The sequence below is a fragment of the Falco punctatus genome (genome assembly GCF_963210335.1).
Source record: "Falco punctatus genome assembly, chromosome: 9".
In the NCBI taxonomy this organism is placed as follows: Eukaryota; Metazoa; Chordata; class Aves; order Falconiformes; family Falconidae; genus Falco; species Falco punctatus.
The window spans coordinates 22,938,958-22,965,498 of NC_137589.1; the positions used below are offsets into that span (position 1 = coordinate 22,938,958).

Below are 26,541 nucleotides of genomic sequence, written 5' to 3' on the forward strand. Positions count from 1 at the left end.
CTCCATCAAATATGGAACATGTTTTAAAAGCAGGTCTTTCTTTTAATGTTTTAAAAAACATAACAAGAAGGGAAAATTAATTAGAGGTGACTCCTTATAGAACAATGTTATTGATAAGATTTTCCCTGTCTTAATGAATACATAGAAAAAAAACCATGAAAGCCGTTCAGAATACAAAACTGAAAATGTAATATGATATGATAGGATGTGACAATTTAATGTGATAAAAGCAAGTAAGGGATCACAGTGTGGGGTAACTCTCTTCATTTGACAATTCAGGACACAGAAATCCCTTTCTGGAACAAAAATGTGATCACAAATCAGTTTTTATTTAATTACCTTTTAAATGCACATTTTTAAAATCTGAGTTCTCTTTTGTTCCTCACACACACAAGCTCTTGTTCACACTGCTGTGATACGTGAAGTCATTTTCCTACTAAAACCAAATACAGATTCATTACAGCGAATAATTATGTAGAAGATGGAATTTATATTTTTCTTGGTGTTTTATAAAATACCCTCAATAGGTTTCAAAAAAACTTGTCAGTATTTTCTGAAAACTGCACTGTATGTAGTTCTATGCTGATTTTGTTATAAAAGATGATACACTAGAAATGACTTGTGGTTAGCTATGTGTAATACAAACTAAAGAAGATCATATGAAATGACAATGGAGTATTTACACTTTTTCCCCCTCTGGATCTATTTTCAAACTAAAATCAAAATTGTTTCTCTGCACTGGCCTTGAAATGCTTACTTAGAAATTTACTCCAGCCTTGTAAAATTGGAAGGCTCCCAGAATAATTTTTGAGGAACCACCTACATCTAAAAGATGTACTGTACTAGCCAAATGATCAAAACACTTTTGTCTCACTGATTTTGAATTGCCACTGTTTTATAGTAGATGGTGTCCTTTTTTTTAAACAATAACTAGCTACTAGCCACACCTTCTTGCACAAACTTGTATTTTCTGTGTTTAACCTGAGCACCTTCCAGAACAGCTCCATAACCAGTGAAATGCATATGCAATCATTGAGAGTTTGTTTATCTGCTTAATGTGCTAGCAATTAAAATGAGGTGCAGTGGGTGTTCCACTGGGGAGATGGTCTTCTGAATTACCATGGGATTGTTCCCCCTTCTTTCAGATCCTCTAGCTTAAGGACCGCAGTAGGGTCTTGGTGATAGAGGCAATAATAGAGACTGGGGTGGAGGAGTACTGGTGTAAAATCACTTTATGCATGAAAACACTCCTCGGAATATTTTAAATATGAAAAGTCTAGGAACTGGCCGTATCCTGTGCAGAACTGGAAATACACTGTTAGGTTTCTGTGTGCTTGTTCAAAAAGCGTCCTGACAGAGAATCAGATTTTGTTCCTCATCCCTGAAGTTACCATTTTGATACCTCAGATCTCTAAAGAGGAGATAGAAATTTAACTTAGGTTATGAGTGCCAAATGTGTCTGCCTCTCAGCACTGTACTTGTTTGGTGTTTACCTGCAACTGCCCCAGGACCCAAGCACAGAAAAAGCAGCATGCTGTGCGAGGCTCGGACAAGCAGGCCGCAAACAGTGACAGAAACAGTGAAGTACTTTGTACTGTGACTGAGGGGCGGCTGAAACAGAAGCCCCAACAGAACAAATGAGTGCATTACCTCTCAAGTGAGGTTAAGTTGTTGACAGCTGACATTATTTGCTGCTAGGTATTAAGAGATCACAAATCCAACCCCTTATTAGTTGCATCTCTGTGAAACATACAGAACAAAATCCTCACTGTCAGCAGTGATTTCGCTATATACACTAAAAGTCTCCATTGTGCTTGATAAGAAGTAACCTTTCACACTACAGAGGGTTGAGCCAAAGCCTTCAACAAGATAATTTAGTTTGCATACTGTACTATATTTCCTTTCCCAAAGCTTCCAGGATACATGGCAAGTAGCCCTGTACATCACTGGGAGACAGTTGTCACACCACTCTGATTTAACACAGAGAGCCCATAACTTAGAAGCTTTAAAACACTAACTTGTTCGTATACTTTTCTTTCCCCTTTCTCTCTCAGCTCTAAAGGCTTTGCCTACTCTAACTGTTTGAGCCTTAGCATATCATTGCATTAACACTTTGTTTTGGTTATTGATGAGGTGGGAGACAGGTGAGACATACTTTCCAATAGAATCTCACTAGCTGGCTAAATATATAATGAAAATCTATTTATTCAGTGAAAATTCTCAGCTGTATGACCAATAGCATGACTGTGTAGGCAGGGAGTAAAGTAACTGATCTTTCTGCGTATAAAACGTAGGTCTGCCCAGGACATGCTGCAGGCCAAAAGCTAAGCCCTTTTCCTGAGACTTGAGATGTTTTTGTTAACCTCAAGCCTTGCTTCTCCTACAGATAACTCAGTTTCATTAGTTACAAGCCAATGCCTATATAGTAGTGAGGGGTTTCTTGGAAATGGGTATCATCAGCACTGGGGATGTTTTGCTTAGGCTTTAGCCCAAACTGTTTTATAACCCGATGAGTCACCATCATGCTCAGGCTTATCCACAGGATGCCTCTTTTTATTCTTTGCTTTGCTAAGCCTTTCTAAGCTTTTCTGGATAGGTCATTACAATGTCGTCATGCCATACCCCCAGTGGTGCCAGCAGGATGTGAGAATTATAACCAGCACTGGTGGCTCTCTGGACACCGCGCCTGGCTTGAAGCATCCCCAGCTGCAAACTTCATACCCTCACTCCTGTCTTTTCCACAGCTGCGTGTTTCCACCTGAACCCGCTCCTGCTGGGTACCCATAAACCGTGTTAAAAAGACCTGACACCCCACATCGCCCTTGACCTACAGGGCCATCCCCGGCCCACAATCCCTCCCACAGCAGCGCTGCCTGTACTTTTGAGTGGTATTTAACGGCTTTTAGGCAAAAAGAGCCAAACACAGTTTTGAAAGCCCCTTCTTGGCCTCACTTGCCTAATGTGGCTGGTGTGGAGAAGGACAATATGGCCCATGTTGAGGGCCAAGCCCTGCCCAAATAGGTGAAATAGGGGAGGCGATCAGGGTCTTTAGCGTCGCGAAGGGCCCGAAATGGGGCAAGAAGGTATTTTAACGCACGGGTGCAGCGCTGGGGGCAGGCAGCCCGGCCCGAGGGGAGCCGCCCTCCTGACTCCGCCAGGGCCTCTGCCGCCCCCGCAGCCCCGCCCGGGCCGCGCCGCCCCCCCGCCGGGCTACCAGCCCCCGCGCTGCGGCGCGGCCCCAGAGGCAAGTGGAAGGCGAGAGGCGGCGGCTCCGCTCCGCCTCTTCCTGCGGGAGCCGCGCAGTTACCGCCATGGCGCCGCGCCGGCTGGCCGCACCGGTGCCCGGCGCCGCTCTTCTCCTCCTGCCGCTGCTGCTGGTAGCGGCGAGCGCGGGACTGAGCGGCTACTTCGGCACCAAGTCCCGCTATGAGGAGGTGAACCCGCACCTGGTGCGCGACCCGCTGTCGCTGGGCCCCGTCGCGGCCGGGTCGCGGCTGCCCGCCGCCTGCGCACCGCTGCAGCTCCGCGCCGTGCTCCGCCACGGCACCCGCTACCCCACGACCGGGCAGGTCCGCCGTCTGGGAGAGCTGCACGCCCGTCTTCTCCGCCGGCCAGCCGCCGCCGCAGCCTGCCCCGCCGCCGCCGACCTGGCTGCCTGGCGGATGTGGTACGAGGAGAGCCTCGACGGGCGGCTGGCGCCGCAGGGCCGGCGCGACATGGAGTACCTGGCCCGCCGCTTGGCCGCCCGCTTCCCCGCTCTCTTCGCCGCCCGCCGCCGCCTGGTGCTGGCCAGCAGCTCCAAGCACCGCTGTCTGCAGAGCGGCGCCGCCTTCCGCAGCGGGCTCGGGCCGTCCCTCAGCCTCGACAGCGACGGTAAACCCGGACACCGCCCCCCCCCCCCTTCCCCGAGGGAGCCCCGCTTCTCCCGGCGCGCCCTGAGGGAGCCCTGTGCCCGCGCTGAGGGGGCCCGGGGCTGATGGAAGCCGTGGGGCCAGACCCATGGCCCCCACCCCCAGGCACCCTGCGTCCCCCCCGGGGACACCCATGTGGTGGGGGGACGGTCCCCGGGAGGGTGTCTGGGTGGCCGGGCCCCGGTAGCCCCGGAGGCGGCTGGCGGTGCTGGGTGGCCGGGCCCCGGTAGCCCCGGGTGCGGTGGTGCTTGCCCTGGCCGTGGCTCTGAGGCCTATGTTTGCTTTCAGAGGAAGAAGTTGAAGTTAATGATTCCTTGATGCGGTTTTTTGATCACTGCGCCAAGTTTGTAGCCTTGGTGGAGGAGAACGACACGGCGATGTACCAGGTGAATGCCTTCAAAGAGGGGCCAGAGATGAGGAAGGTCTTGGAGAAGGTCGCGAGTGCCTTGTGTTTGCCGGTGGAGGACATAAACGCAGGTAATGACCGCCTGTTGCAGGTGGCTTAGGCTCTGAGCCTGCTGAGAACGACTTCCAAGACATGTAGTTAATGTAGAGCAGGCAATTAAAATATGCTGTGAGTTGGAGACACAGTACCTAATTAAATGCACAAGCCTGTAAACATGTGTTGGTGTTGCAGTAAAAAACGCTTCAAATGCTTGTTAGTCGGTGTTCGGAAGAAAAAGATGTTTGAAAATACCTTTCCTGGAGATGAAATCAGCTTTCCCTTTGTTCGGAGGGATATGAGTGTTGTTCTTTGAATTCTGCTTGGTCAAGCAGGTGTAGCTTTTATAAAACCTATTACAATTCAAATGCACAAATAACCTCAGGAAAAGGTGGACCTCTACGCTGGTAGAATACTTGTCTAGAACAGTGCTAAGTTTCCCTGTGTGGTCAAGTGGTGGGAGAGCCCTCGCAAACAGGTGTTGCTGCTGTTTGTAGTGTGCCCATAAAGCTGCAATCCCAAAGTGGCAGCTGAGCTTGAACAGCAGTGTGCTGCAAATGTGGAGAGTGAGTAATGGTAGTCAAAGACCGCTCTGCATTGAACAGACACATCTTCCCTGTGTTCACTCTTTTGTCCTTTGTGGTGAGGAAGACACACTAGCGGTTGACAGCTATAGCATGTACATCAGCAGACATGCAGCATTTAACGTGAAATGCTCTTTCCCGTCATAGCAGTGTAATGTGAAAAGCTTGCAGTCCCAAATTTGGATTCTGTGCAATAATTCTGTTGAAAACTACTTATTTTTGGTGATGGGCCTTCGAACTGGTGATTATTTATTGGATTATGTTGTTTGCATTGCTAAATTGCAATTGCATTTCATTTTAGAGGCAAGTTGAGAGAAAGTTGCTACTTCTGTAGTAGTGGTTTTATTTTTTGCTTGTTTGATGGTTTTATTGCAGATCTTGTTCAAGTGGCTTTTCTCACCTGCTCATATGAGTTGGCTATAAAAAATGTGACCTCCCCATGGTGTTCACTCTTCAGTGAAGAAGATGCCAAGGTATGTGGGGCTTTAAGCAGCCTGGTCTACTGGAAGGTGTCCCTCCTTGTGGCAGGGCGGTTGGAACTCAATGATCTTTAAGGTCCCTTCCAACCCAAACTATGCTACGATTCTGTATGTCCTAAATGGGAGAGATATTTGAGAAGCCTTCAAAAGATGCCTTAGTATTCAGACATAACTCATTGCACAGGCAAAAGTTCTAAGCTGTGTGCCCCTTATTCTGCAAACTAATGAAATACTACTTTGGTCTCCGAAGAGCTCTGGATTAATCAAGCAGCAAGACTGAAATACCCTTCTTTATCCAGACTTAAGTACTGGTGCCGTCTTGATTTGCCCTGATTAAAATTGTCTTTCCTTATTGTGCTTAATTCATATAATGTTTTCATTTCTGTGACCTCAGAAATGCTTTGGACAGCTTTGTTTTGCATATGATAATCATATGATATAATGCCTTGATTCCAGAGGACATCAAATGAGGTCTTCTAGGTCCTCTGAGACTTCTCATATGCTTTTGGGGACTATCAGATATCTAAACCTAATGCCTGTTAATAAACTGAGTAGAACCCAGATAACTGAGATGTATATTGGTTCCTCTCCTTTCAAAAAGTACCTTATGTACCTTTTGATGGTCAGTAAGGCCTCCTCCTGAAGCTCTTAAGGAAACTTGGCACCCTGGGAAAGAGGGGAGATGTCTGCATAGATAGGTGTTGGTTAAAGGGTAGGCAGAGGAATTAGGAGTAAATGCTCTCCTCTCAAAGAAGGTCACCGTGGACTTCTGTTGAGGCCTGTTCTGCTCAAGATTAGAGGTAACTTAGCAGTGAGGTGGGAAAGCTTCTTGATTATATGGAGTTACTTGGGACAGTAAGAATATGGGGTGTTTGAGAGGCTTTGCAGGGGGACCCTGTGAGGGTGAATTACACAGCAGTACAGTGGTAGATGGTGTTCACTGTAAAGCGCTGCGTGAGGGGAGAGATGTTGAAGCTTCGTATATGTGGTGGCTGTCTCTCAGATCCATTGTGCCACTGAGAAGTAAAATTTTGATGGTATAGATCCATGAAAATGGCTGCTCAACTAAGTAAAATTAATGGACAAAAATAAACCCCCCCAACTTTAATGCTAGAAATTGTAAGAAAAGGAACAGACAACGAGGAGAGCATTGTGTGCCCTTACATAAATCCAAGGCACAGTTCTGTCTTTTTGGGATGTGTGCACGTCTTTAGAATGTAGAAATAGACAAACTGAGTTAAAGGTATGGGATTGATTCCATCTGAAGAATGATTAACTAAGCTAAGGATCTTTGACCTTCATAAGGCAAAACCAGAAATGCTAAAAAAGTGGTGGTAGTGGTTGTCTTGTCATGTGCAGTACAGAATGGGTACCAAATGAAGGTAGTAGCAGGCAGGTTTACAGCAGAGTTAACACTGTGTAGCCAAGCTGCTGGGTACTATTAAGGCTAAAACTTGTTATGTTCAAAGGGGAGACTGAGTTATTGCAGGAGAGAATCCACTGAAGTCTGTTGACTTCATAGAAAACCACTTCAGAGCTCAAAGCCCTGGGCTGAAAATTACTGAAGCCTGGGGAAGCGTGCCTGCTGTTTTCCCTAGGACGGATCCAAGACAAAATGTGGGATTTGACATCTCTTTAATTTGATCTTTTGTGTGTGGTTTTATGCTGAGGCAGTTTCAACTGGAGCCTTGATATTTGGGGACGTGTGTGTCTGTGAAAGAGTTGTTGATCTTGTGCAGTGTGTGGCAGCATTGTTACTCCAGGTTGTGGAGTTTTTGTTTTCCCTTAGTGCAATAATAAATACTTGTGAACTCTAACTTTAGGTACTGGAATACCTGAATGACCTGAAGCAATACTGGAAGAGGGGATACGGCTATGACATCAATAGTCGCTCTAGCTGCATTTTATTCCAAGATATCTTCCAGCATTTGGACAAAGCGGTGGAAGAGAGCAAAAGGTAAATAAAAAGGCTGTTGTGCTTTGGCTGCAGGCTTTCTGTGGTCAATCCTGAGTTGGATTTAATGTAAATAAAAGTACTTTACTTCCAGATGTAACAACATTAGGAGAGTTTGACCTAGGAGAATATTAATGGAGATAATAAATTTTTTAATAGAGCAGCATTTCTTTGAAGAGTATATGGTTTGTTTGGGTTTTTTTCTTCCACTGGGGCTCTTGTGCCCAGCTAATGTGTTTCCATCTTTTAACTTACTCATCCACACAGGCCTGCAAGGGGCAGCCAGCTGCTGTGTCTGATAGTGATGTTCTCTCCCTGCATAGTTTGAGAAGAGGCCATTGAGTTAAAACAATGACCGTTTTGTTTAAAATGTCCTTGTTAAAAATAATTTGTGATGAAAATGGAAGACTGTGGGTTGAAAGCATCCCTATGATACTTTCTGTTACCTGGTTACTTAAGCACTTTGGTGTGGTAATCTTTCTTTCTGCATGTGTTTTGATTTGAGTCTCTTGTGTTAGTGAAGCTTTTTCGGTTCAGGTTAAAGGTGTTGAAATGTAATTATGGAAAAATAATTATTAGAGATCGTTCCAAACAGTGATTCTAGACCAGAACAGTCTGTTGCAGGATCCAAGAGGCCAGAGCTGTAACAACAAACCTGCTTTGTTGTAACTAGGGGAGAGCAGACTTTAGGCGATATACCTGGTGTCTTGATTTGTTCCATGATCCAAAGTCTGTAGTTCCACCAGCCAGTCCGAGAGCTCTGTCTAGGATATTTAGTTTCCCATCCTTATTCTTTCAAAGCAAAACTGTAGTTTGGGAACAACACTGTAGCTGGAGGAATATGTTAGGCCTTACAAGTACCTGTTAGTTAGCTTGAAGATACAGTAACCAGATGTTTTCAAATGGTGGTTTGTCTTCATCTGTTGCCATGAGTTGACAACAGTCATTTTGTGTCAGAGGAAGAACACTAGCAGTGGTACTCCATCCACTGAGTTGTGCAGTCCTCAAAACTGCATTTGTAGTGTCATGGATATAGCCATCCCTATACTTGCTTAAAAATTAGACATGAGATGCCTGTGCTATTTTTGTGTATTGTTTACTCCTATGAGCTGGTGTCAGTCATGAGTCATGGTTCAGTATCTGGTGCTGATCTTGTCTCGTGAATCGGTGTGATGGGGAGGAGTAAGATAGGAATGAAACTGAGATCTGTTGCGATGTGGAGAAAACAAACGCTTCAGATATGTCTTGGGTTGTTTGTGTCATAATTACCTGCATATACTCTCATGTGCTGGTAATTTTTTTTTTGAGAGCTGTTTTAGCCTTAGATGCTGTGCATTCATATGAGAATGAATTTACAACCTATGTGCATGTTTCTTGTGCAAACTGAGGAATTATAAATTCATTGTTCAGCTATCAGTCACATGAATTAATACCATAGCAGATAAATGTGGGAATATTTATAAAAGTACATGATATCAAGATATGATTGTAAGATTGTATACATATTGTGCCATTAAATGCAATGTGACAGAAACCAATTTTAAGTAACTTTTTAACTTATAACCAGCAAATTGAGCTTTGGTGTTAATATGTAAACATTAGTTACATGTGGTGGATGTTCTTGCATAGCATCATTGGGACTTTGTTTCTATATTCAATATATTAAAGTAGATCTACCTAACATAGCAGCATTTTAATGACTTTGATATTTCAGGAAGAAAAGCATGAGTCATGGGTATTCGAGGCTGGCTGTATGTACTTTTTTCCATGATAACCCATTGGAAGACCTTTTTTTTTTTTTTTTTTCTTCCCCTTTTAGTTCGCAGATTGAAATTAAAGTAGCATTAATATTTTGGGTTGGAGGAATGAACCAATGAAGTTGGTTATTACCATTGTATAGTAGAGAAGGGAGCAAAGAAGTTTGCTTCTTTTAGGAGCTCACTGACTGAGGATCCAAGCTGGACATTAACAGTGGTAGAACAACTGTGTTAGGTCAGTTGAAACATAATTCTCAGTCAGATGGGTTTTTTGCTGTTCCCTCGTGTGGGATTCGGAGAGAGACCCTGTGTTCAACACTGGACCTCAACATCCCTGTCACTTCAAGAGTTCATGTTAAATACATGGCATGGTTTCTTTCACCTAAAGGGGAGTTACCACTAGGTAAACAGTGCAAGTACTGTTTGTCTTAATTACTTTTGGGATTCACCTGGAAAATCAAACGAAATTGTCTGTTTTAACAGTGTCAGATTAGTATGCAAGAAGGTAAATACATTGAAAATTTGCCGTTGAGATGCACACACAGACTTTTCCAACACTTGCATCCAGATGAGTGCTTTGGTCCTGCTCTGATAATTGTGTGAGTGCAGGGAAAGGGGCCATACAGGGTTGGAAATGAGAGCTGAGGATGGGAGCGTACAGGACTCTGCTGCGTTGGGTGGCAGCACAATCAGGAGCATTTCTGAATCTTGAACTGTGCTGTGCACCAGCCAGCACAAAGGAGACACCTCTGCATTTTGCCATGAATAGGTTAAAACTTGGAAGTTGCGAAGTAAAATAAGTTTGGCTTTGGAGAGGAGTTGCTGTGAATGAAAAGTGGAAACTTAAGACTCTGATAGCTCTCATTTTGGTAATGGTGAAGTCAAAGCAGTGGTTATGCTAAGATTACCATTTAAATACATTTATTCACTGTAGCTTTTCTTCAGCCTATTAGAGAGCAAAATGAAAAATACATTAGGTCATTAATACCCAACTCTTAACAGACTGACAGGCACGCTGCTGTGATTACCTCGGTCATGTGCTCTGTGTCTGTCTACAAACAAAGTAAGAACTGGGAATGGTAAGATCAGGAGGAAGTGCAGGTTAACAGAAAAACAAACGAGCAAGGCCCTTAAGACCCCTCTGTTCTTCTGAAATCTGAAAAAAAACTTCTAAGTGTAGCTTGACTCATGTAAGGGTCACTTTTGTTTCTTTTTAGTGTAATTTAGTTCTTGAATGACAGCTTTTCAGTCCTTAAATTACATGCACTAGTTGCAGCTGTCTCAACTGTGTTTAAGATCTTCCTGTAAGTTTAATAATAAAAAATAAAGCTGTAGCTGAAAAAAATAGTTATCTGTAAATCTAATTTATTGAGAGCTAGATCAGCAGTCACTAAACTACAAGGTGCAGCAGGCTTCTAGGGGAAGAGCGTGCGCCTGAGGCAGAGCACTAAAGGACTGAGAGAACTTCACCTTGTCTCTCAGCTTTGGCTGCAAAGGTTCAGTTGCAATCTCTGGCGTTCTCGTGTTGTGTTGCCACCGCAGAGGGAAGAAGACAGTGAGTTTATGTGTGTGTGTAAAGGATTGGAACCCTAAAAATTCTGCAAAATTCAAAGCTGGGTGAGCAATCAGTTCAGCTGCATCACCCGAAATGGGAGCTGCAAGCTGCTGAAGTGCGTTGCCTTGCACAAAAGGAGCATGTCGCTCCATTCCACAACGTAAGGTGGCGCTCTTAAAGCACTGAAGACTTGAGCGTGACCTGAACTGGGTAACCCGGTGCGCTTAATATGTGGAAATCTGCCACAGCCCGTGCGTCGGAACAGCTCGTGTCTCTTGTGATCTGGGGAGCAGAGGTGCAGCTAATGCTTCTTTTATATAGGGAGAGGGGCTTATCCCGGATCGCACGGCAATATGAGTACAAATGAAAACAAGAAACCATGCAAATAAAAAAAATATGCCTGTGTTAATAATAGTAGAAAATATTTTGTTGTGCATGTGCATCTTTTTTTAATGGTATTTATTTAATGGTATACTTTTGCAGCAGTTCGTTAGTCAGAAAATGAACCTTTGAGGATGAAATTTCTTTTAGTGGAATGCTTTTTCAATTTCATGATGTTTAACATTGATTTGTAACTGGCTGTTCGCTTTAAAAATTTAAGAACAACGAATTTACTTCCAGAGCATTATTTTGGCTCCAAGTTCTCCTTTCTTTCTTGAAAGTTTAGGTTGGGCTCTCCAAAAGTAGAAAGAGGAGCATTTGTGTTCGAGCAAGAAGCTGAGAGATCTGGGTTATCTGTTCTCCAGGCTTGGCTTGGCAGTGGGGAACAGTGTTGACAATGCTGCATTTTTGTAGCATGCTTTTAAGTATTTATATTCAATAGCTTTTTCCTGTCTTAGTTTCTAGTTTCAGCTGAATTATAAAAAGAAACCTTGCTTTTATTGTAACCCTGTTTCTTCCATGAAGTGATTCTTAACCTTGCAATCTGATTGCTCACTGAACTTAGTTGCCTTATAAGTTGCCTTGTTAAAGCTCCCTTTTCTTTTTTTCTGGGGAAAATATCTTCTGCTAATTAGTCTATCCTTAAGAAAATGATGAAGGTTGTAATAAATACCTGTTGCTAATTTGTCCCATCTTGAATTTGCAGTGCAAAAGTTTCAGACATTTTTAGAATTTTTCATCACAGGAATTCCAACAGAATTGTTGGTTTAAATAGCAATATTCTCTTCTGCGTAGATCTTGCTGTACAGCAGAATGGTTTTGGAGGCTCCAATAAGGGTTTTCACTATGATTGCTCTTGTCAGCTGTCCCCCATCCAGACAGCTTTTGGAAAGGTGTTGGAATATCTGTTCAGGAACTTGGGTCTGAGGTTGAATTTATTGATAGTTGTGTTAGTGACCACCTACTGTTAGCACACCCATGCATGGACCCTATTCTTCTGCACCCTCGGTAGCAATAAGGTATAAATGGCTAATAAATGTTAATCATCAGTAGGAAGCATCTACTTCTTGAAACCTTACCACAGTTCCAGTGGGCCTTTTAGGATCACATTCCTCCATACCTCCTTACCAATCTGTAAGGAAATGTCATGGTCACATTCTCGGGAGAGGCTGGGGGCCAGGACTCACTCTGCCTTGTGTATTTTCTTAATTACAAGAAAAAAAATTCTATCACAAGAGTTGAATATACATTAAACCAGATGACTTGTACTGAAATGGCATACTTGGGCAGCTGTCTTAGACCTTAAAGCACTTTATTTTTGTGAAGACAGAATTGCGTTTTTTCCCAAGTCTTCCGGCTACAGACAGAAAATACAGTCAGGCTATGCAACCGTGTGGCAAAGAAGCTAATGGGGAAATACCCATCACTAAACTGTTGTTTTTCCCCTCACTGCAGCTTAAGCCTTACCAAAAAGTGTCCCAGCTCTTCACTATATTGGTATAACTGCCAGGTAGTGATATGTGCGTGCATGTGCACTTGCAGTTGGGCTACTCTGGAAGAATCCTTGAAAGGCTGCTCTTACCAGTCAGCATTTGTTTACACAGAAAGTGTCCCATTTCCCAAAGCTGTGATATTTAGAGTCACTTCAACATGAGGATGTAGAGGAGCAATCGGCGAATATTAGCTTACCTCAGAAGAGCCATTGAGTTCTCTGTGGCTCTTAGATGGGTTACAGCAAGAGATCAAAATCTACTGTGACTTCCTTGCCTGCCCCCTGCCTTCCCCAGCCTAACATGGTGTGGTGGTAGGAATAACCTCAGATTCGATGGGCCCCCGTCCCTCAAGAGGCATGTCTGGGCTGTGTGTTGCATTGGACAGCTGGGACTGCTAGCTCAATCCCATTGCTCACTGGCTTCTTGCCTTCTGTAACTCTTCTGGGACAGAGTTAATTTTCTTCTCAGTAGCTGGTACAATACTGTATTTTGGATTTAGAATAATTTTGATAACACACTGATGTTTTTAGTTGTTGCTAAGTGAAGTTTATATTAAGTCAAAGCCTTTTCAGTTTCTTGGGCCCTGCCATCAAGAAGGCTGGAGTTGCACAAGAAGTGGTGAGGGGACGCAGCCAGGACAGCTGACCCAAACTAGCCAAAGGGATATTCCATACCATAGAAAATCACGCTCAGTATATAAACTGGGGGATGCTGGCCAGGGGTTGCCAGTCACTGCTCAGGGACTGGCTGGGCATCAGTCAGCAGGTGGTGAACAATTGCACTGTGCATCCCTTGGGGTTTTTTCCTTTTGGATTTTATTCCACTTTCTGTCTCTCTCATTTTCATTAGAGTTGTTATTAACTAAAACAAAATACTATATTAATAATAAATTGTTCTTATCTCAGCGCATGAGTTTTACCTTTTTCCTGACTCTTCCACATCCTGCTGGGGGGGGCGGAGAGTGAGTGAGCGGCTGCATGATACTGAATTGCCAGCTGGGGTTAAACCAGGACATCTTGTTGGGAGAAGTGGCACACTGAACTTGGAAGGAGAAAGGGGTAATATTATGGTCACAGGAGGAAGCCCCTCTTGCTGCAGCATATGGTATGGATCAGCAGGAAAACTGTACATAGAAGGAGTAAAAATGTGCATTGCTTTTCAGTTTCAGGTTTCTGTGGGATGCCCAGGTAAGCCTTGCATCTGGGATCTGGGAGTGCTCTTCTGCTAACAGGAACTCTGTGTGTTGATGAGAAATCTGTGTATTTTGGTAGTTAATGCAATATGAATTTGCTAATCTTACAAAAAAAAAACCCCTTAACAGCTACACACTTGGGCAGGGGTGGATTTGAAAATTGGTTCTGGCACACTTTAAGGATAATGGCTATTCATTAAAGCTGTTTTATACTTTTTTCTTGTAGCTTCAGATATTTAACAAGTCTGCCTTTCTTACTCGTGAAAGAGAATATGAAATACTTGTTATTACTTGTGCTGTCTGAATGGATGATCGTAAGGCTCTGGAAATTGGGACGTATGCTTTGTGCAGCCATCTCAATATTTAAAGTATGTGGCTAATGATTGAAAATACTAACCTAGCTGCACATACACATTGCAAAATATTTGGTGGTTTCCTCTGAGAGTCAGCAGATTCAAGATATTTAACAATGGCTTATTTGAACAGAGTTCAAGATCAAGTGAAGGTTATCTTTGTGGTTATACCAGGCTAAGCCATATGGTAAACAACTTAATATTGCCAATTTATTGGCAGCTTTTATTGTTTCATGTAATTTGCCTTCCTGTTAGGAGGTCAGTTCACAACACAATTGATAACCTTTCTGTAGTGATCTACTACTGTGCCCTAATCACTCCTTTCAGACCTATGACTCAGTACAAAAGAATTCAATATATAATCTAAAAACAATTAACTGTTCAAAACTATCTTTTTATAGTATGTACAAAGGGAATAGAGCAAAAAGCTTCCACGTATGCAGTCCAAATGATGTAATTTGATTTAGAAAAACCTTTTTGCTCAGACCCAAATTGTTCAGTCATTTCTTTTAATGAAAATTCCTTCTTGCTGCTGGGATCCCATGTTTGCACAGTGCAGGTTCTTGGCTCTCTGGGTGCATTGGCAGGCTTGGGATGTCCTGTGTCCCTTGGTGGGAGCTGTAAACCAGTGTGCGTGATCACCCACTCAGTAGCAGAGCAGCTCCAAAGGAGAACTAGGGCTATGGACATGCAGATGTGTAATTTGCATTATTTGAAGTGCAGGGCAGTTTGTAGCCACATGCATACTACCATGGACTGACTTCAAGGTATATAGCAGTTCTTGCAGAGCCAGGTCATAAGCATCAGTACTGTGCTTCTCACAGGGTCACTTTCTCAGTGGGCATGGAGGCATGGGTGGCTCTGTGTGCCTTTTGTATGGGGCCACTTCAGGGGTGTCCCCATTATGTCATCTGGCTCTTTGGGATACTGGGAGAACCCGTGTTGAAAGCTTCTGTCCTAGGTGCTTGTCACCTCATCTGCTAATTCTATAGTGATATATGACTGGGCAGTCCAGAGAACCTCCGCTGGAAGCATGTCCTTTCATCTGTCTGCTAGAACTAGATATTTGAAATGTTGCTTGTGCCTTTTAAACCTCCCAGAATTTACTTAATCTCATATTAATTACCTTATTTTTGCTTGCTCGGGATTGCTCTGAAAAGATATCTCAGCAACTTTTATAGAGTCATTTTCTTTTATGTAAGGAATTAAAAAAAGCAAAACAATACCTAGGCAACCAAAATGCAAATGAACTGACCTAACCAGTATTCACCTTAGGCAGGAAGGGTTTGATGAGTGGCATGACCCTACTGATTTGGTTTTGGCTTGTCATGATGGTTCAACATTTAGCATCAGCACGATGCTTTTGCACTAACACATTTAATCTCTGAGGTATGGAATGGTGGGATCATTCACAAAAGAGCCTTTGAAACCGCAGCAGCTCTGAAGTGAAATGTAATGAAGCCTAGTTAGCTTTGGGTGATTGACTCCTGTGGGACTACATAAGAGCTGTTGCCTTTTAAGCAGGGTTTTAAATGAGTTTTGCGTAGTCTGGTCAGCCTTTCAAGTTTGCCTTTGTCATGAGTGAGCTCATGTATGTTCTTGTTGGAAAAGAAGGAAATTTTTATTTGTGGTGGCATCTTGTGTTGGTACTGATTCTGGAAACTAATAAGCACAGCTGTTTTCTGTTCTGCTACTTAAGATGTAAGTTTTGACACATAAGGACTTAATACTGTTTGACAGACACTTGGTTTTGCTTTTTATTCTTCCCACTGGTGATAACACTTAGCAGCGCCATTGTTAAATATTTCCGCTGCCCTCTGAGTCCCACCTCTGTCACTGCATTCCCCGGTCTCTGTTGTTTCCTTGTAGATTTAAGTTTCCTTGAGCTGTTTTTTGCAGAAATAAATCACAGGGGGAGGTGGGAGGGATGGAGAATTCATTCCATAGCTGAAAATAGAGAGTTTTGAGTCCTTTGTCTTGGCTTTCATATGGTGAAGAAAAAAGGCAGAATGTAGTCTAAGCTTGCTTTTTTAAATAGTTGTTAAACCTTACCTTCTTTGAAGTTGTTGGAGGGATTTTTACATGAGGTTTGAAGGCTGGCAAGTTAAGCTTTGCTGTAGGAAATGTTTCTTCTTATCCCTCTATCTCTTGAGGTTTTGGTTATCTCTAGCTGAAAGTCACATAGCTGCTTAGGAAATAAACTTTAGTTGAAACAGAGTTCACTACTATACATCTCAAGTGATATATCTGTAGTCCTAGGAAGAGTAGGAATGATCTACTCTTGAGGATGGGTGAGCTGATGCAGAAGATTCAGTGTTAAACCCGAATCTGCTAAGATTAAGGAGAACTAGAATTTGTCTTAATGATAAATCCAGTGTCTGTGCTTCTCTGTGGTGCTGCCTCTTCCATGGTGAGAATTAGATTTTGGGATTGTGCTGATGAATTAATTGTTCAGTAACTTCAATTTCAGCTGTGGTCAGATTTACATAGAAAGTTACAGAGTGGACAGTTCAGTAGCTGAAGTTGACATATCTCTTCAATGAACCCTGCTTGTGTTCTTCCTAGAGACAGCTGGTTCTGCTCCTTTGGAACTGCTCTGTGAAATAAATATGAAACCAATTGCTAGCAATCGCTTTCAGACAAACACAGTATTTTGTGGCAAAGTTTTATGCACAGCCTCTCCATCTCCCTTTAAAGTTGGAAATGAGATAGTTTTTTTCCTACTGATCAGTGTGCTTTCCCAAGTCATTTACTATTAAATGAAAGGGAGGAAAAAAGTTAAGTATTGTTGGCGTTTGTCAGAGTACAGCGTTGAGAACTTTGTCTGATACTTCCATGGGATGCTGAGTCATTAATCGATCGTCAAGAAGATAGAGTGTGGAAACCTCAGGCCTTCTGTTTAGTATTTTATGAGCCTCTGCTACTGTTTTGAATTTATCAGTGTTTTGTTGATTGTGCTTTGCGCTTCTGTCTTTACGTTATCAGAAACAGGGGCAGTAGTAACCTTTGCCTGTGTACGTGTTCTGAAGAGGCAGTCTTTTGTGATCTTTTCCATAATTAAAAATATTACTGTTGCTGTTTTAACCTCGATGGTGATTTTTATGGTTATTATCAGATGATATGAAACCACATCTGAACTGGAGTCATGACCCCAGAGACTGAACAGGAGTGCTTGAGTAGTCTTAGAAATCAGATATCCAGTGCTGGTGAGAAGTCAAGTATACTTGTTACCATGTAATACAGTCTGTTTCAGCTTTGTAATTGTATTTTTTATATAGTCTGTTTTAGCATGGCAATTATATTTTTTGTTTCAATGTAATCACTATGGAGAGAGATTACTAACCAACCCTGATTGTGTAATTTTATGCTAAGAGGGAAAGAGTCGTTTAAAACTTGTGATCAATGAGGAGGTGGTTGTATATGTAACTAATGAAACAAAATTGGATTTTCCTTGGGCTCTCCATATAAGGGAAGTAAATTAAGGTTCAGTGATCAATCAGCTGTAACTATAGTGTTGTCTGGTTTTTTGAGACCCCTTAGAAGACTCAGAGATACCTGTAAGGAGCATGCATGACTCAAATAACATAGTACTGCCTGTTGAATGAATGATTTTTTTGAGAAATGTAACACATAAGTGTGGGCTATATAATTTTGTTTGAATGAAACATATGGCATGCGTGTTATGTGAAATGATTCCCTGTGCATCCAGTGCTGCAATAAAGAATGCCTGCTTCTTAATGCTGCATTGGGTTAAGGAGTTTTCTTATTCCTGATTTCTGTGACATAATGTGTTAGAGAGTCTATTGAAAACTCCAGATTGTACCATATAAGGAAACATATTTAATTCTTGTTAAAATAATACAGTGGGAGGGGTCTGCTTTGTCTCCCAAGGTAGTTTGGCCTGTTCAATGAGGATTTCATGAGACTAAAGCAGGTGAAATAAAATCTGAAGTTACAGTGAGAAAGAGAGCTTTGTTTATTCCTTGTTTTGTCTTTGTAAGATTTTCTTTCCTTGTTCGTTAGAACCTCTCTCTGTGTGCAGGTGTATATGCTATAATTTGTTTCCTGTTTCGGAAATGTATGTGTTGCTGGTTTTTTAATGAAGTTAACTATTTTTTGTGATTTACTTCCATCCCAAGATTTCTGCTAACATCAGCTGGAAAGTAAAGCCAAACCTTGCTTAAAGGCAGTGTTGATAACCAGAAAGTTACTTTTTTCCCTTCTTCTTAACAGCTCTGAAACTTTTTTTTGGGAGGGGGTGTGTGTGTGAAATCCACTCCCTGTGGAGTGAGTAATGCCTATGTAACACTTGCTTTAGAAACTTTAGCAACATATTTACAGTACTAGCTTTCTTGCTTAGTAAACTGTAAAATACAGACCACTACTTTGGAAGCAGGCATGTGTATAAGAGTGTGCAGCTGGGACAGAATGAAAATGTGCTGAATTGCTAGAGCTGGGTGTGATAGTAAGTGCTGAAGAGGCTAAAAGAACTTGAAATAGCTGAAATAAGAGCCAGTGTTTATTGGTTTCAGGCAAGAAGCTGGGGAGAGGGGGGCTGGCAGGTGTGATGATTTAAGAACAATTCATTAAATAAAGAAAAAATGAAAAAAGCAGCTCCATGAGAGAGTAATAATTACAGGCCAGTCTAGTAGAAATAACAATGAAGGCTAGTGTTGATAAGCACCTTGATGAATATGATATAACAAAGTAGTGTTAGTATGGCTCTTTGAAAGGCAAACATACCTCTTGGAGCTTTTGGGAAGGATCAGCAAGCATTCTGGGAGACAGTCATGATTTCCAAACATCTTTCAACAGGTTTCCTTATCAAAAGAAATGAAGCAGTCGGGGCTAAGGGGGAAGGTCCTTACATGGGTAAAAAAAAAGAATGAAAATACAAGAAATGGAGAGTAGGGATAGCAGATTGATTTATTTTTTTTCTTTTTTTTCTCTCTCCTTCCTAGTGGAGGCAGGTCACTAGTGGAGCTAGATCTGCAAAGATCTGGGCTGCTAAGTGGCATTGCAAATGCAGCACTTTTATTCAAGATAATTAAGATAAGTTGTTTCGAGTAGGAGCATTGTAAAAGGACCTTGTGAAACTACCTGGGCTTGAAAATTGCAGATCTGTAAAGTAATCCACATGGTAAAAAAAATATCTGATTATCATCTGTTAGGCAGAATCTGGGACAACTTACTGCTCAGAAGCTGAGTTTTGAGGTCATTATAGTTGTCTGGAAGTATCTTTCAATGGAATTCTGTAAGATGATTAGAAAAGGTGTTAGATGTCATGAATTAAGAAAACTGCATCATGGGTGCAGCATGGTTTTACAATGTAGCTTACTGTCATGAGTGTCGTGCATTTCTGATACTCTGATCTAAAAACATGTAGCTCATTTGGAAAAATTGTGGAGTGACTAAGGTAGGATTTCTCAAATTGGAAAGAATATTATTGCAAAGTTGTAAGTGGAAAGGATTAAATGCTACGTAGCATCTACAAATAGAAAAAGCGAGCAGTGTGTGAAGTTGTGCAACTCCTTGCCACAGGATGTTGTGCATGCTAGAAATGTACATACATTTAAGGAGAGTCTCAGCAGAGGAAAAATTCATTGAGAGGTCCTACATTACATAGAAGCCACATCAGGCCCAGGAGATCTCTGAGCTGGAAATTGCAGGAGGTCAAAGGAATAGCTTTCTGTCGTCTTCTGTAGGCTTGTGGGTTTTTGCTGCTGTTCCTCTTTATCGACTGACAGGAGGGATGTGACTGTGTCCTAAAACCTAAAAATACTTCCCTGAAGGTGTGTGTGGAGGGAGAGGATATAAATGAACTAGCTGAATGAGTAAGAGGAGAGGACAGAAAGGAGGGGGAAGAGAAGAGAAAGGGGTCAAAGGATCCAAAAGCTTCACAGCTTTAAAATGAGGGAAGGGGTCATAAATAACAAGAAATGTAGGCAGAACCACTGATGTTTTTTGAGGAGCTGGAAGAGGTGCTGTAGTGAATAATGTATGCCTCTTGCTGCAGCAAAGGCATGGGTGGAAAAAAATGCAACATCCTCCATATGAAACCTTTCTGTGGTTTTAAAGCTGCTTTTGAACAGGAAACAAAGGCAGGTTTCTGATGCACTTTTTTAAAGTGATGTTTTGCCTAAAGGGACAGTATGTGCGTGTATGTGCATACATGTCTAAGGAGTACAGTCAGAAGAGCTGCAGGCTCACCAGGGAGCAGAGCGGTGCAAGGTGTGTTTCAGACTGCACAGACACCAAGGCTATATTGAGCTGGTAGTACAGACCCCATCCTGTGCCAGGACTGAATTACTACTTACCTGATCAAAGTTTGAATCTACAGGCAAGTCCTCCAGTTAAACATTTTTCAGTTTTGCTTGAGAGATTAGGCTGGAGCAGAGGACACTCCTCCTTTTCAGGCCAATCAAGATGTGTCGTATCTGTGGGTGGACTTTACTGGCAGCTGGAGTGTTGCCAAAGATTCACCTCTCTCATGAAAGCACTCTTTACATGTGCTAGAACAAGTGATGCGGGCTTCTGTCTGCCACTTGGAGATGGTCCCAAAAAGCCATCATCATTCTCTGGAGCAAGGGGCAGATTTTTATCTTGCCTGATGCTTCCTTCTGCAGCGAGCCAGCTCTTATCTTTCCTTTGGTTGAACAATATGTAACCTTTTGTTCACAAACTGTCTTTGTTTTCGGCTTTGGTTGTGGTACAAATCAGAGGTTTAATTTGTTGGCTAGCGTGCTGGGGGAGTACAATCTTTTTGACTAGCTGATGTTCTCAAGAATTAGTAATAGCAGTAGTCCTGTTTATAATCTCGACTAATAAATTGTGGAGGGACAACTGTTTTCCTCCAATGACTGGATCGCTGTCTTTGGACTAAGCTTTGGTAAATGATGCACCTTCCAAACAGCTGAACTGTATTGGAGTAGCAGGGGAGGGAGCACGGGGAAAGACAGTATTTTGCTATGAAATTACAGTTCTTGTTCTAGCATGATACTTGGTTAAAAGCATTGGTGATCACAGAGGTAGGCAAGAAACACTCTTTAAAATCCTGCATTGGTGGTGGTGTGCCAGGGGAAGCCACAGTTTGTGTGTTAAGTCAGTAATATGTTTGCTTGTGGAGGCAGTCGTGATTGTAGTTAGGTCAGGGGGTAGTAGGGGTTTACTGTAGCTTCTTAATGTCCCAATATGTTTCTACTTAGGCTTAATTTGCATCTTGAAACTGAATTGTCACTTACCCTTTATTGTAGCAGTTGCAAAAGCTTTTTGATCCTCAAATCTAGCAAAACTAATGCTCAAAACGTTAAAAGTTTCCAGGTCTAAAATGATCATAATGTGGGGGCTTCTTTTCACTGCATCTTGGATTAATTTAGGCAGAAGCTTCTTAAAAAGACTTTTAAAAATTATGTGTAGTTTGAAGTATTTAGAATAACTAAAGAATAAAGGGTACATTTTAATAATAATTCATTGGTCTTTGAAGTGGATTTTGTCCTGGATGATCTAACTTATTAGTTCATTACACTTTGTCATTCAGGTACTTTTTGAATCTGCCAGGGAACAACAACAACAAAAAAGGACTAACTCTAATCAGTCCTATTAAACACAGCTCAGCATCCCAGGAAAACCTGTTATATTGTAGCTGTAGGTTTGTACTAAAGCAAATCTGTAAAACTTAGAGTAAAAAATTCATTTGGTTTAAAAAAAAAAAAAAAAGTCCCAGGGGGTTTTTCCAAACAGGCTGTGGCAGAGGAATGGCTGTATGTATTGGCAGTGGATCTGTGTGAACAGTAATGAGTTACTGTGATGTCCTTGAGCCTTCCCATGTGCTGACAGTGGAAGGGCACTCTGTCACATCAGATGAAGGACTTGATTTGGTTAGTATGTTAACAGAGCTTTGCAGCTGGCTTGGTGATTTGCTGCCCTTCTTTCAAGTTCCTGACGGGAGGAGGCAATGCTATTTAAAAATCTTATTTAATCCAAAACCAATATATTAACTATAGCATGATTGCTGGATCATCCCATACCTGGGAAGAACACAAGTGATTAGGCTCACACAGGGAGTTGGAGAGATGTACTGAGTATATGCACTCACACCATTAATCTGTTTCTTGCTTTTGTTTACCATATTTACATTAGCCTCTAGCTGTAGCCTAGCTACATTTATTACAATTTTTTACCTTTTATGTAAGAGCCAATACCTTCAATTGGGACAAAATTTAGGAAGCTTGAATGTTTTTAAAAAAGTTTGTAATAGACTGAAATTCCCAAACTGTTTTTTATCGGGCACTAGAGTTCAAAGTCTACTTCTTTAGGCCTTCATTGCTGACAGCTGTGCAGTATGTTGCTATGTTTGTTTTTAAAGCACAGGCTCTTGCTGATCCTTTGCACCTTGTTCTTTTTTAGTTCAAAACCCATCTCTTCACCTCTGATTATACAAGTTGGACATGCAGAGACACTTCAGCCACTGCTTGCCCTTATGGGTTTCTTCAAAGATGATGAACCTCTCAAGGCAAACAATTACATCAGACAAATGCATCGGAAATTTCGCAGTGGCCGGATTGTGCCTTATGCAGCCAACCTGGTATTTGTGCTTTACCACTGTGATCAAGTGGAAACCTCTAAAGAAGAATTCCAAGTGCAGATGCTGTTGAATGAAAAACCGATGTTGTTTCATCACTCAAACGAAACCACCTCTACTTATGCAGACCTCAAGGACTATTACAAGGACATCCTGGAAAACTGCCACTTCAAAGAAGAGTGCGAATTACCAAAAGTTAATATTACTGCTATTGATGAGCTTTGAGGGAATGAAACGGAGTGAGTGTTCTGCAAATTGATCTTGGTTCTGTTGGACAGATGTTGTGAACAAGCACTTCTGATGACTTGCTGCTGCTGTGCTAACTTTATAAACTTGCAGATTTGATGGGTTGTCTCAGCTCAATGCACTGTTTATTTATTACATAAGCAGAATTACATAAATGCTGTAACAGGGATGTTGAGCATTTGTAACATATGTGTTGCAAGAGGAAGTGTATTTGTATGTTTATATGAATGAATACGTAATTTCATTGGTCATTCCTCTTATAAATGTTCTGTAGCTGGACTTAAGAGCTGGGGCAACTTCTGTTGTCAGAGCTGAAGGTGGTTGCACTGATTCAGTATTGCTTTGTGCTGCCTGTTTTGCTAGCTACTGTTTTCCTGTGGCAGGCATGAGGTAACTCAAACCTGTGCGCTTTTTTGCTCCTTTTCCTGAGCTTCTAGGAGGGACACTGTACATAATCCTTTTCCACAGCTGCCCAGCTTCTGCCTGGAATGCACCATGAGAACATCTGTTTCTTGGGCATTTAAAACAGGAGTTGCAATGTTCCTGCATGCATTACCTGCCTGAAAAGGGTCAAGGAGTTAAGTCTTAAAAGTCATCATCAACCCATCCTGCATAGCAAGTTAGCCTCCAGGGTAAGTAAACTATCTTTAAAAAGAAGTAGAAAAAGGAAAAGGAGAAGGAAAAAAAAATAGAAAAACAAGGGGAAGTAGCCACTCTTCCATTAAGGTGCTCTGGTTGATGCAGCAGTTGTTCTCTAAGTAATCTGGTGAGTTCTTTCGCACCATCAATTTCTAGTGTTAAAGATTAGGGCTAGGGCATTTAGGTTAGGCTCTGCTATGGCTATGAAAGTCTTGGTCCTGTCCAGATGCTAACAGTTTTTCTAGCAGCTCTGATTGGAAGGGACCTCTGCAGGTCTCCAGTCCAGCCTCCTGCCTGAAATGAGATTGTTGCTCACCCTAAATCCAGGCAGGTTTTGGACTGTAAAAAAGTATCTGGCTGAGACTTGACTTCTGCTAGCTGTAAAGCACCAAATGCGGTGTCAGTTACGTAGGCCTTACACATTTGGTGTGCCACTGTGTTCTTGAAGCTGGTTTTGAAGAAGTCAGTTGCATACAAATACTGGTAATTGTTTAAAGCAACTGCACGTAAAGTAGGACACTTGCTACTGGAAGTTGGAAAGCATTTTAGAGCTCTGCAGTGTGGCAGAAAAAGGAGGAATGAAGATAATTGTCCAGAAATGTGTGAAATGTAGTAAGTTGGATAAAAATTCCTTCATTGCCCAGAAGGAAATGGCTATGTGAACAAGTTGTCCCAAAGCAAATGAGGGTGTAGATTTATGGTGCTGGTAGCACTTAAGTGTGTACTTAATGCTCTGTAACGAGTGTTCCATAGTTCACCCCATGAAGTGAGGTATAGTTTGCTGTGTTTACTGGGGAGGGGGTGAAAGGTTGGTATAAGCAGTTACCACAGGGTGTCAGGTGCACTGAAACGCCGATAGCCGCATTTGCTGCAGGGTATATATATACAGGGTATATAACATTTTGGTTTGTAGGCCCACCTTCAGAACTGGGAACTTAACTGCTACAAAAACAAAACCAGAAAAGAGAGAGCTGAGGAGTTACTTGGTGTATAATTTTTTTTTTTTTTTCTTAGAGGACTTAGACTTCTGTCATTATTTTTTTTTAATAGGGCTTGTATAAAAGCACTTAAGGCTTACATATCTGTAAGTTAAGGAGCAATCGAAAACCTGGGTTTTACTGTTGTACTCTGAGTTAAGGGCTTTTCACGACATTGGGACATAGGGGCCCTGTTTCACTAGCACACTGATTTCTGTGGAGGCCAAGGTTCTGATCACTGAAGATATGATTAAAACTGGTGGATATTTCAGCATTAACATTCCAGTGAAATACTTGCCTGTGTTAGCTTTGCAGCTCTTTGTCTGAAACAGGTGAAATTGTTTGGGAGAAGTATTGATGCTGAAACAAATGTAGGAATATAGGACAGATGACTGTCAGCCCCGGCATATGACTTACTGCTTTATCAGTTTTTTACATGATCCTATCTTGAGACTAAGTCAACTGATAGCAGGCATCTGTCACAGAAATTACTACAAACTTTATTGCAACATTTGAGGCAAGCTACAAAGAAATGAACCTTTGTTGAAATGCAGTTAACTTTGGTAAATAGCAGATAAAAGAGTGAGAAAATCCACCTTTGAACAAATATTTTTTCTGTAAATTTGTCTCCTGTGATGATTCATTATTTGAACAGAAGGGTGAAAGCCTGACTACTGGAGATGAATGGAAGATTTCTGTTGTCAGTTCAGTGAGACTGATTCTAGGACATTATGTTTACTTGAAGGATATATCCTTCTTCCTTATGGAGGAGGATTATGCTGCACTTGACTATTTTTTTGATCATGTGCCATACCAGGTGGAGGAACCAAAGAATTCCTTCTACAGTGAAGTACCATTTGCTTCTGTATTACCGATTTGATTGTGTGCTTAAATGCTGTGCAAAGGGCTTCAAGGATGACTCCAGAGGCTGTTTCCCATTTTGCCTCAGAGTACAGGTCCATCATACCTCCAGAATAACAGATATATCTTCAGTGGCTGTCAGCAATTAACTGAAAATTAAAACGTGCTATTTGGTTTCTGATATGTATTTAAAGGATGTGGTGACTCACTCCTTTGGCAGAATTAGAGGCTCAGTGTGGAAATGTACAATTGTAGCAATATAAGTGTTTGGTCATGTTTCAGGCACTTGTTCATATGACTGATTCTTACCATTAGGGAGGTATGACCCTTTAATTTAGTAAGTGTATAAATTTGCTTATATGCTACAGAGGAAAACTAAAATGGATTGAAATATTTCCATAAAGTTGGGCGCTGACTCAGTGAGCAGTATTTGAACAAGCTGCCATATTCATGGCATTGCAGATTACCACATCCTGAATAAGTCCTGCAAGAAAAATAATGCTTTCTCTTCCTTCATATGGCTCTGGACAAAACACCTCATCTCAGTCATCTATCGGGGACTTTGCAACCTTTCTCAAACTGGAAGCTTTCATTGATGAAAAATACCCACAGTGTTCTTGGATGCTGGCCTTAAATATGTTTGAAATTTATTTTATTTTGTTAGATGTCTAAAGCTTAACTAATCTTTCTGACAAATTCATTTTTTTTCCTTCTTGTAAGTACTGCTACTGTAATTCTGGTTAGCATTGAGTTGTCAAATCGCTGGATGCAATGCAGATTTGTAATAATATGGTACTAACGGGATGAATTTGAGAACATGTTTTGGATTTTTAGTGCTGTGAAATAAAACTGCACACTTTCTTCATCTCTGTTTTATGAGCAGTAATAATGACATGATATTTAGTATAACAGCTGTGTTCTGCTTCAAAATATATTTGGTAGGTTGCTATTGCTCCCATTGGTGTCTCTGATTATTTTAAGTTGTCACATGGATATAAAATGCCTTAATAAGGTTTCTACTCCCACATTTTGAGGTGAGTGAAAATTTACGCTTATTTCCAGGAGCCCTGGTTTTAAAAACAGCAATAGTTTCTTGACAAGATTTTTGCAGATACTATTATTATAGTATGCAAAAT

General features: G+C 41.7%; 2 protein-coding genes across 5 annotated transcripts in view; both read left to right on the plus strand.

Annotated features, from left to right (window-relative positions):
• The first annotated feature begins 3,239 nt into the window (after positions 1-3,239).
• Positions 3,240-26,270, plus strand: MINPP1 (multiple inositol-polyphosphate phosphatase 1). The gene is made up of 5 exons (XM_080401766.1): positions 3,240-3,873; positions 4,200-4,388; positions 5,313-5,410; positions 7,240-7,373; positions 22,508-26,270. The coding sequence occupies exons 1-5, from the start codon at positions 3,312-3,314 to the stop codon at positions 22,905-22,907; spliced, it is 1,383 nt and encodes a 460-aa protein (XP_080257892.1). The 5' UTR covers positions 3,240-3,311; the 3' UTR covers positions 22,908-26,270.
• The window catches only part of PAPSS2 (3'-phosphoadenosine 5'-phosphosulfate synthase 2), a 49,126-nt gene continuing 46,018 nt past the window's right edge, over positions 23,434-26,541 (plus strand). For 3 of the 4 annotated variants that reach the window (XM_080401605.1, XM_080401611.1, XM_080401608.1), the window contains exon 1: positions 23,434-23,560. The gene's annotated coding sequence lies outside the window, so the exon portion shown is untranslated. The remainder of the gene's footprint in view (positions 23,561-26,541) is intronic. The other variant, XM_080401609.1, reaches the window with a different exon arrangement.

Coding starts and splice junctions, on each gene's coding strand:
- MINPP1 (XM_080401766.1), top strand. CDS start 3,312: ATGGCGCCGCGCCGGCTGGCCGCACCGGTGCCCGGCGCCGCTCTTCTC. Junction 3,874..4,199: donor CCTCAGCCTCGACAGCGACG/GTAAACCCGGAC, acceptor GTTTGCTTTCAG/AGGAAGAAGTTGAAGTTAAT. Junction 5,411..7,239: donor TCAGTGAAGAAGATGCCAAG/GTATGTGGGGCT, acceptor CTCTAACTTTAG/GTACTGGAATACCTGAATGA.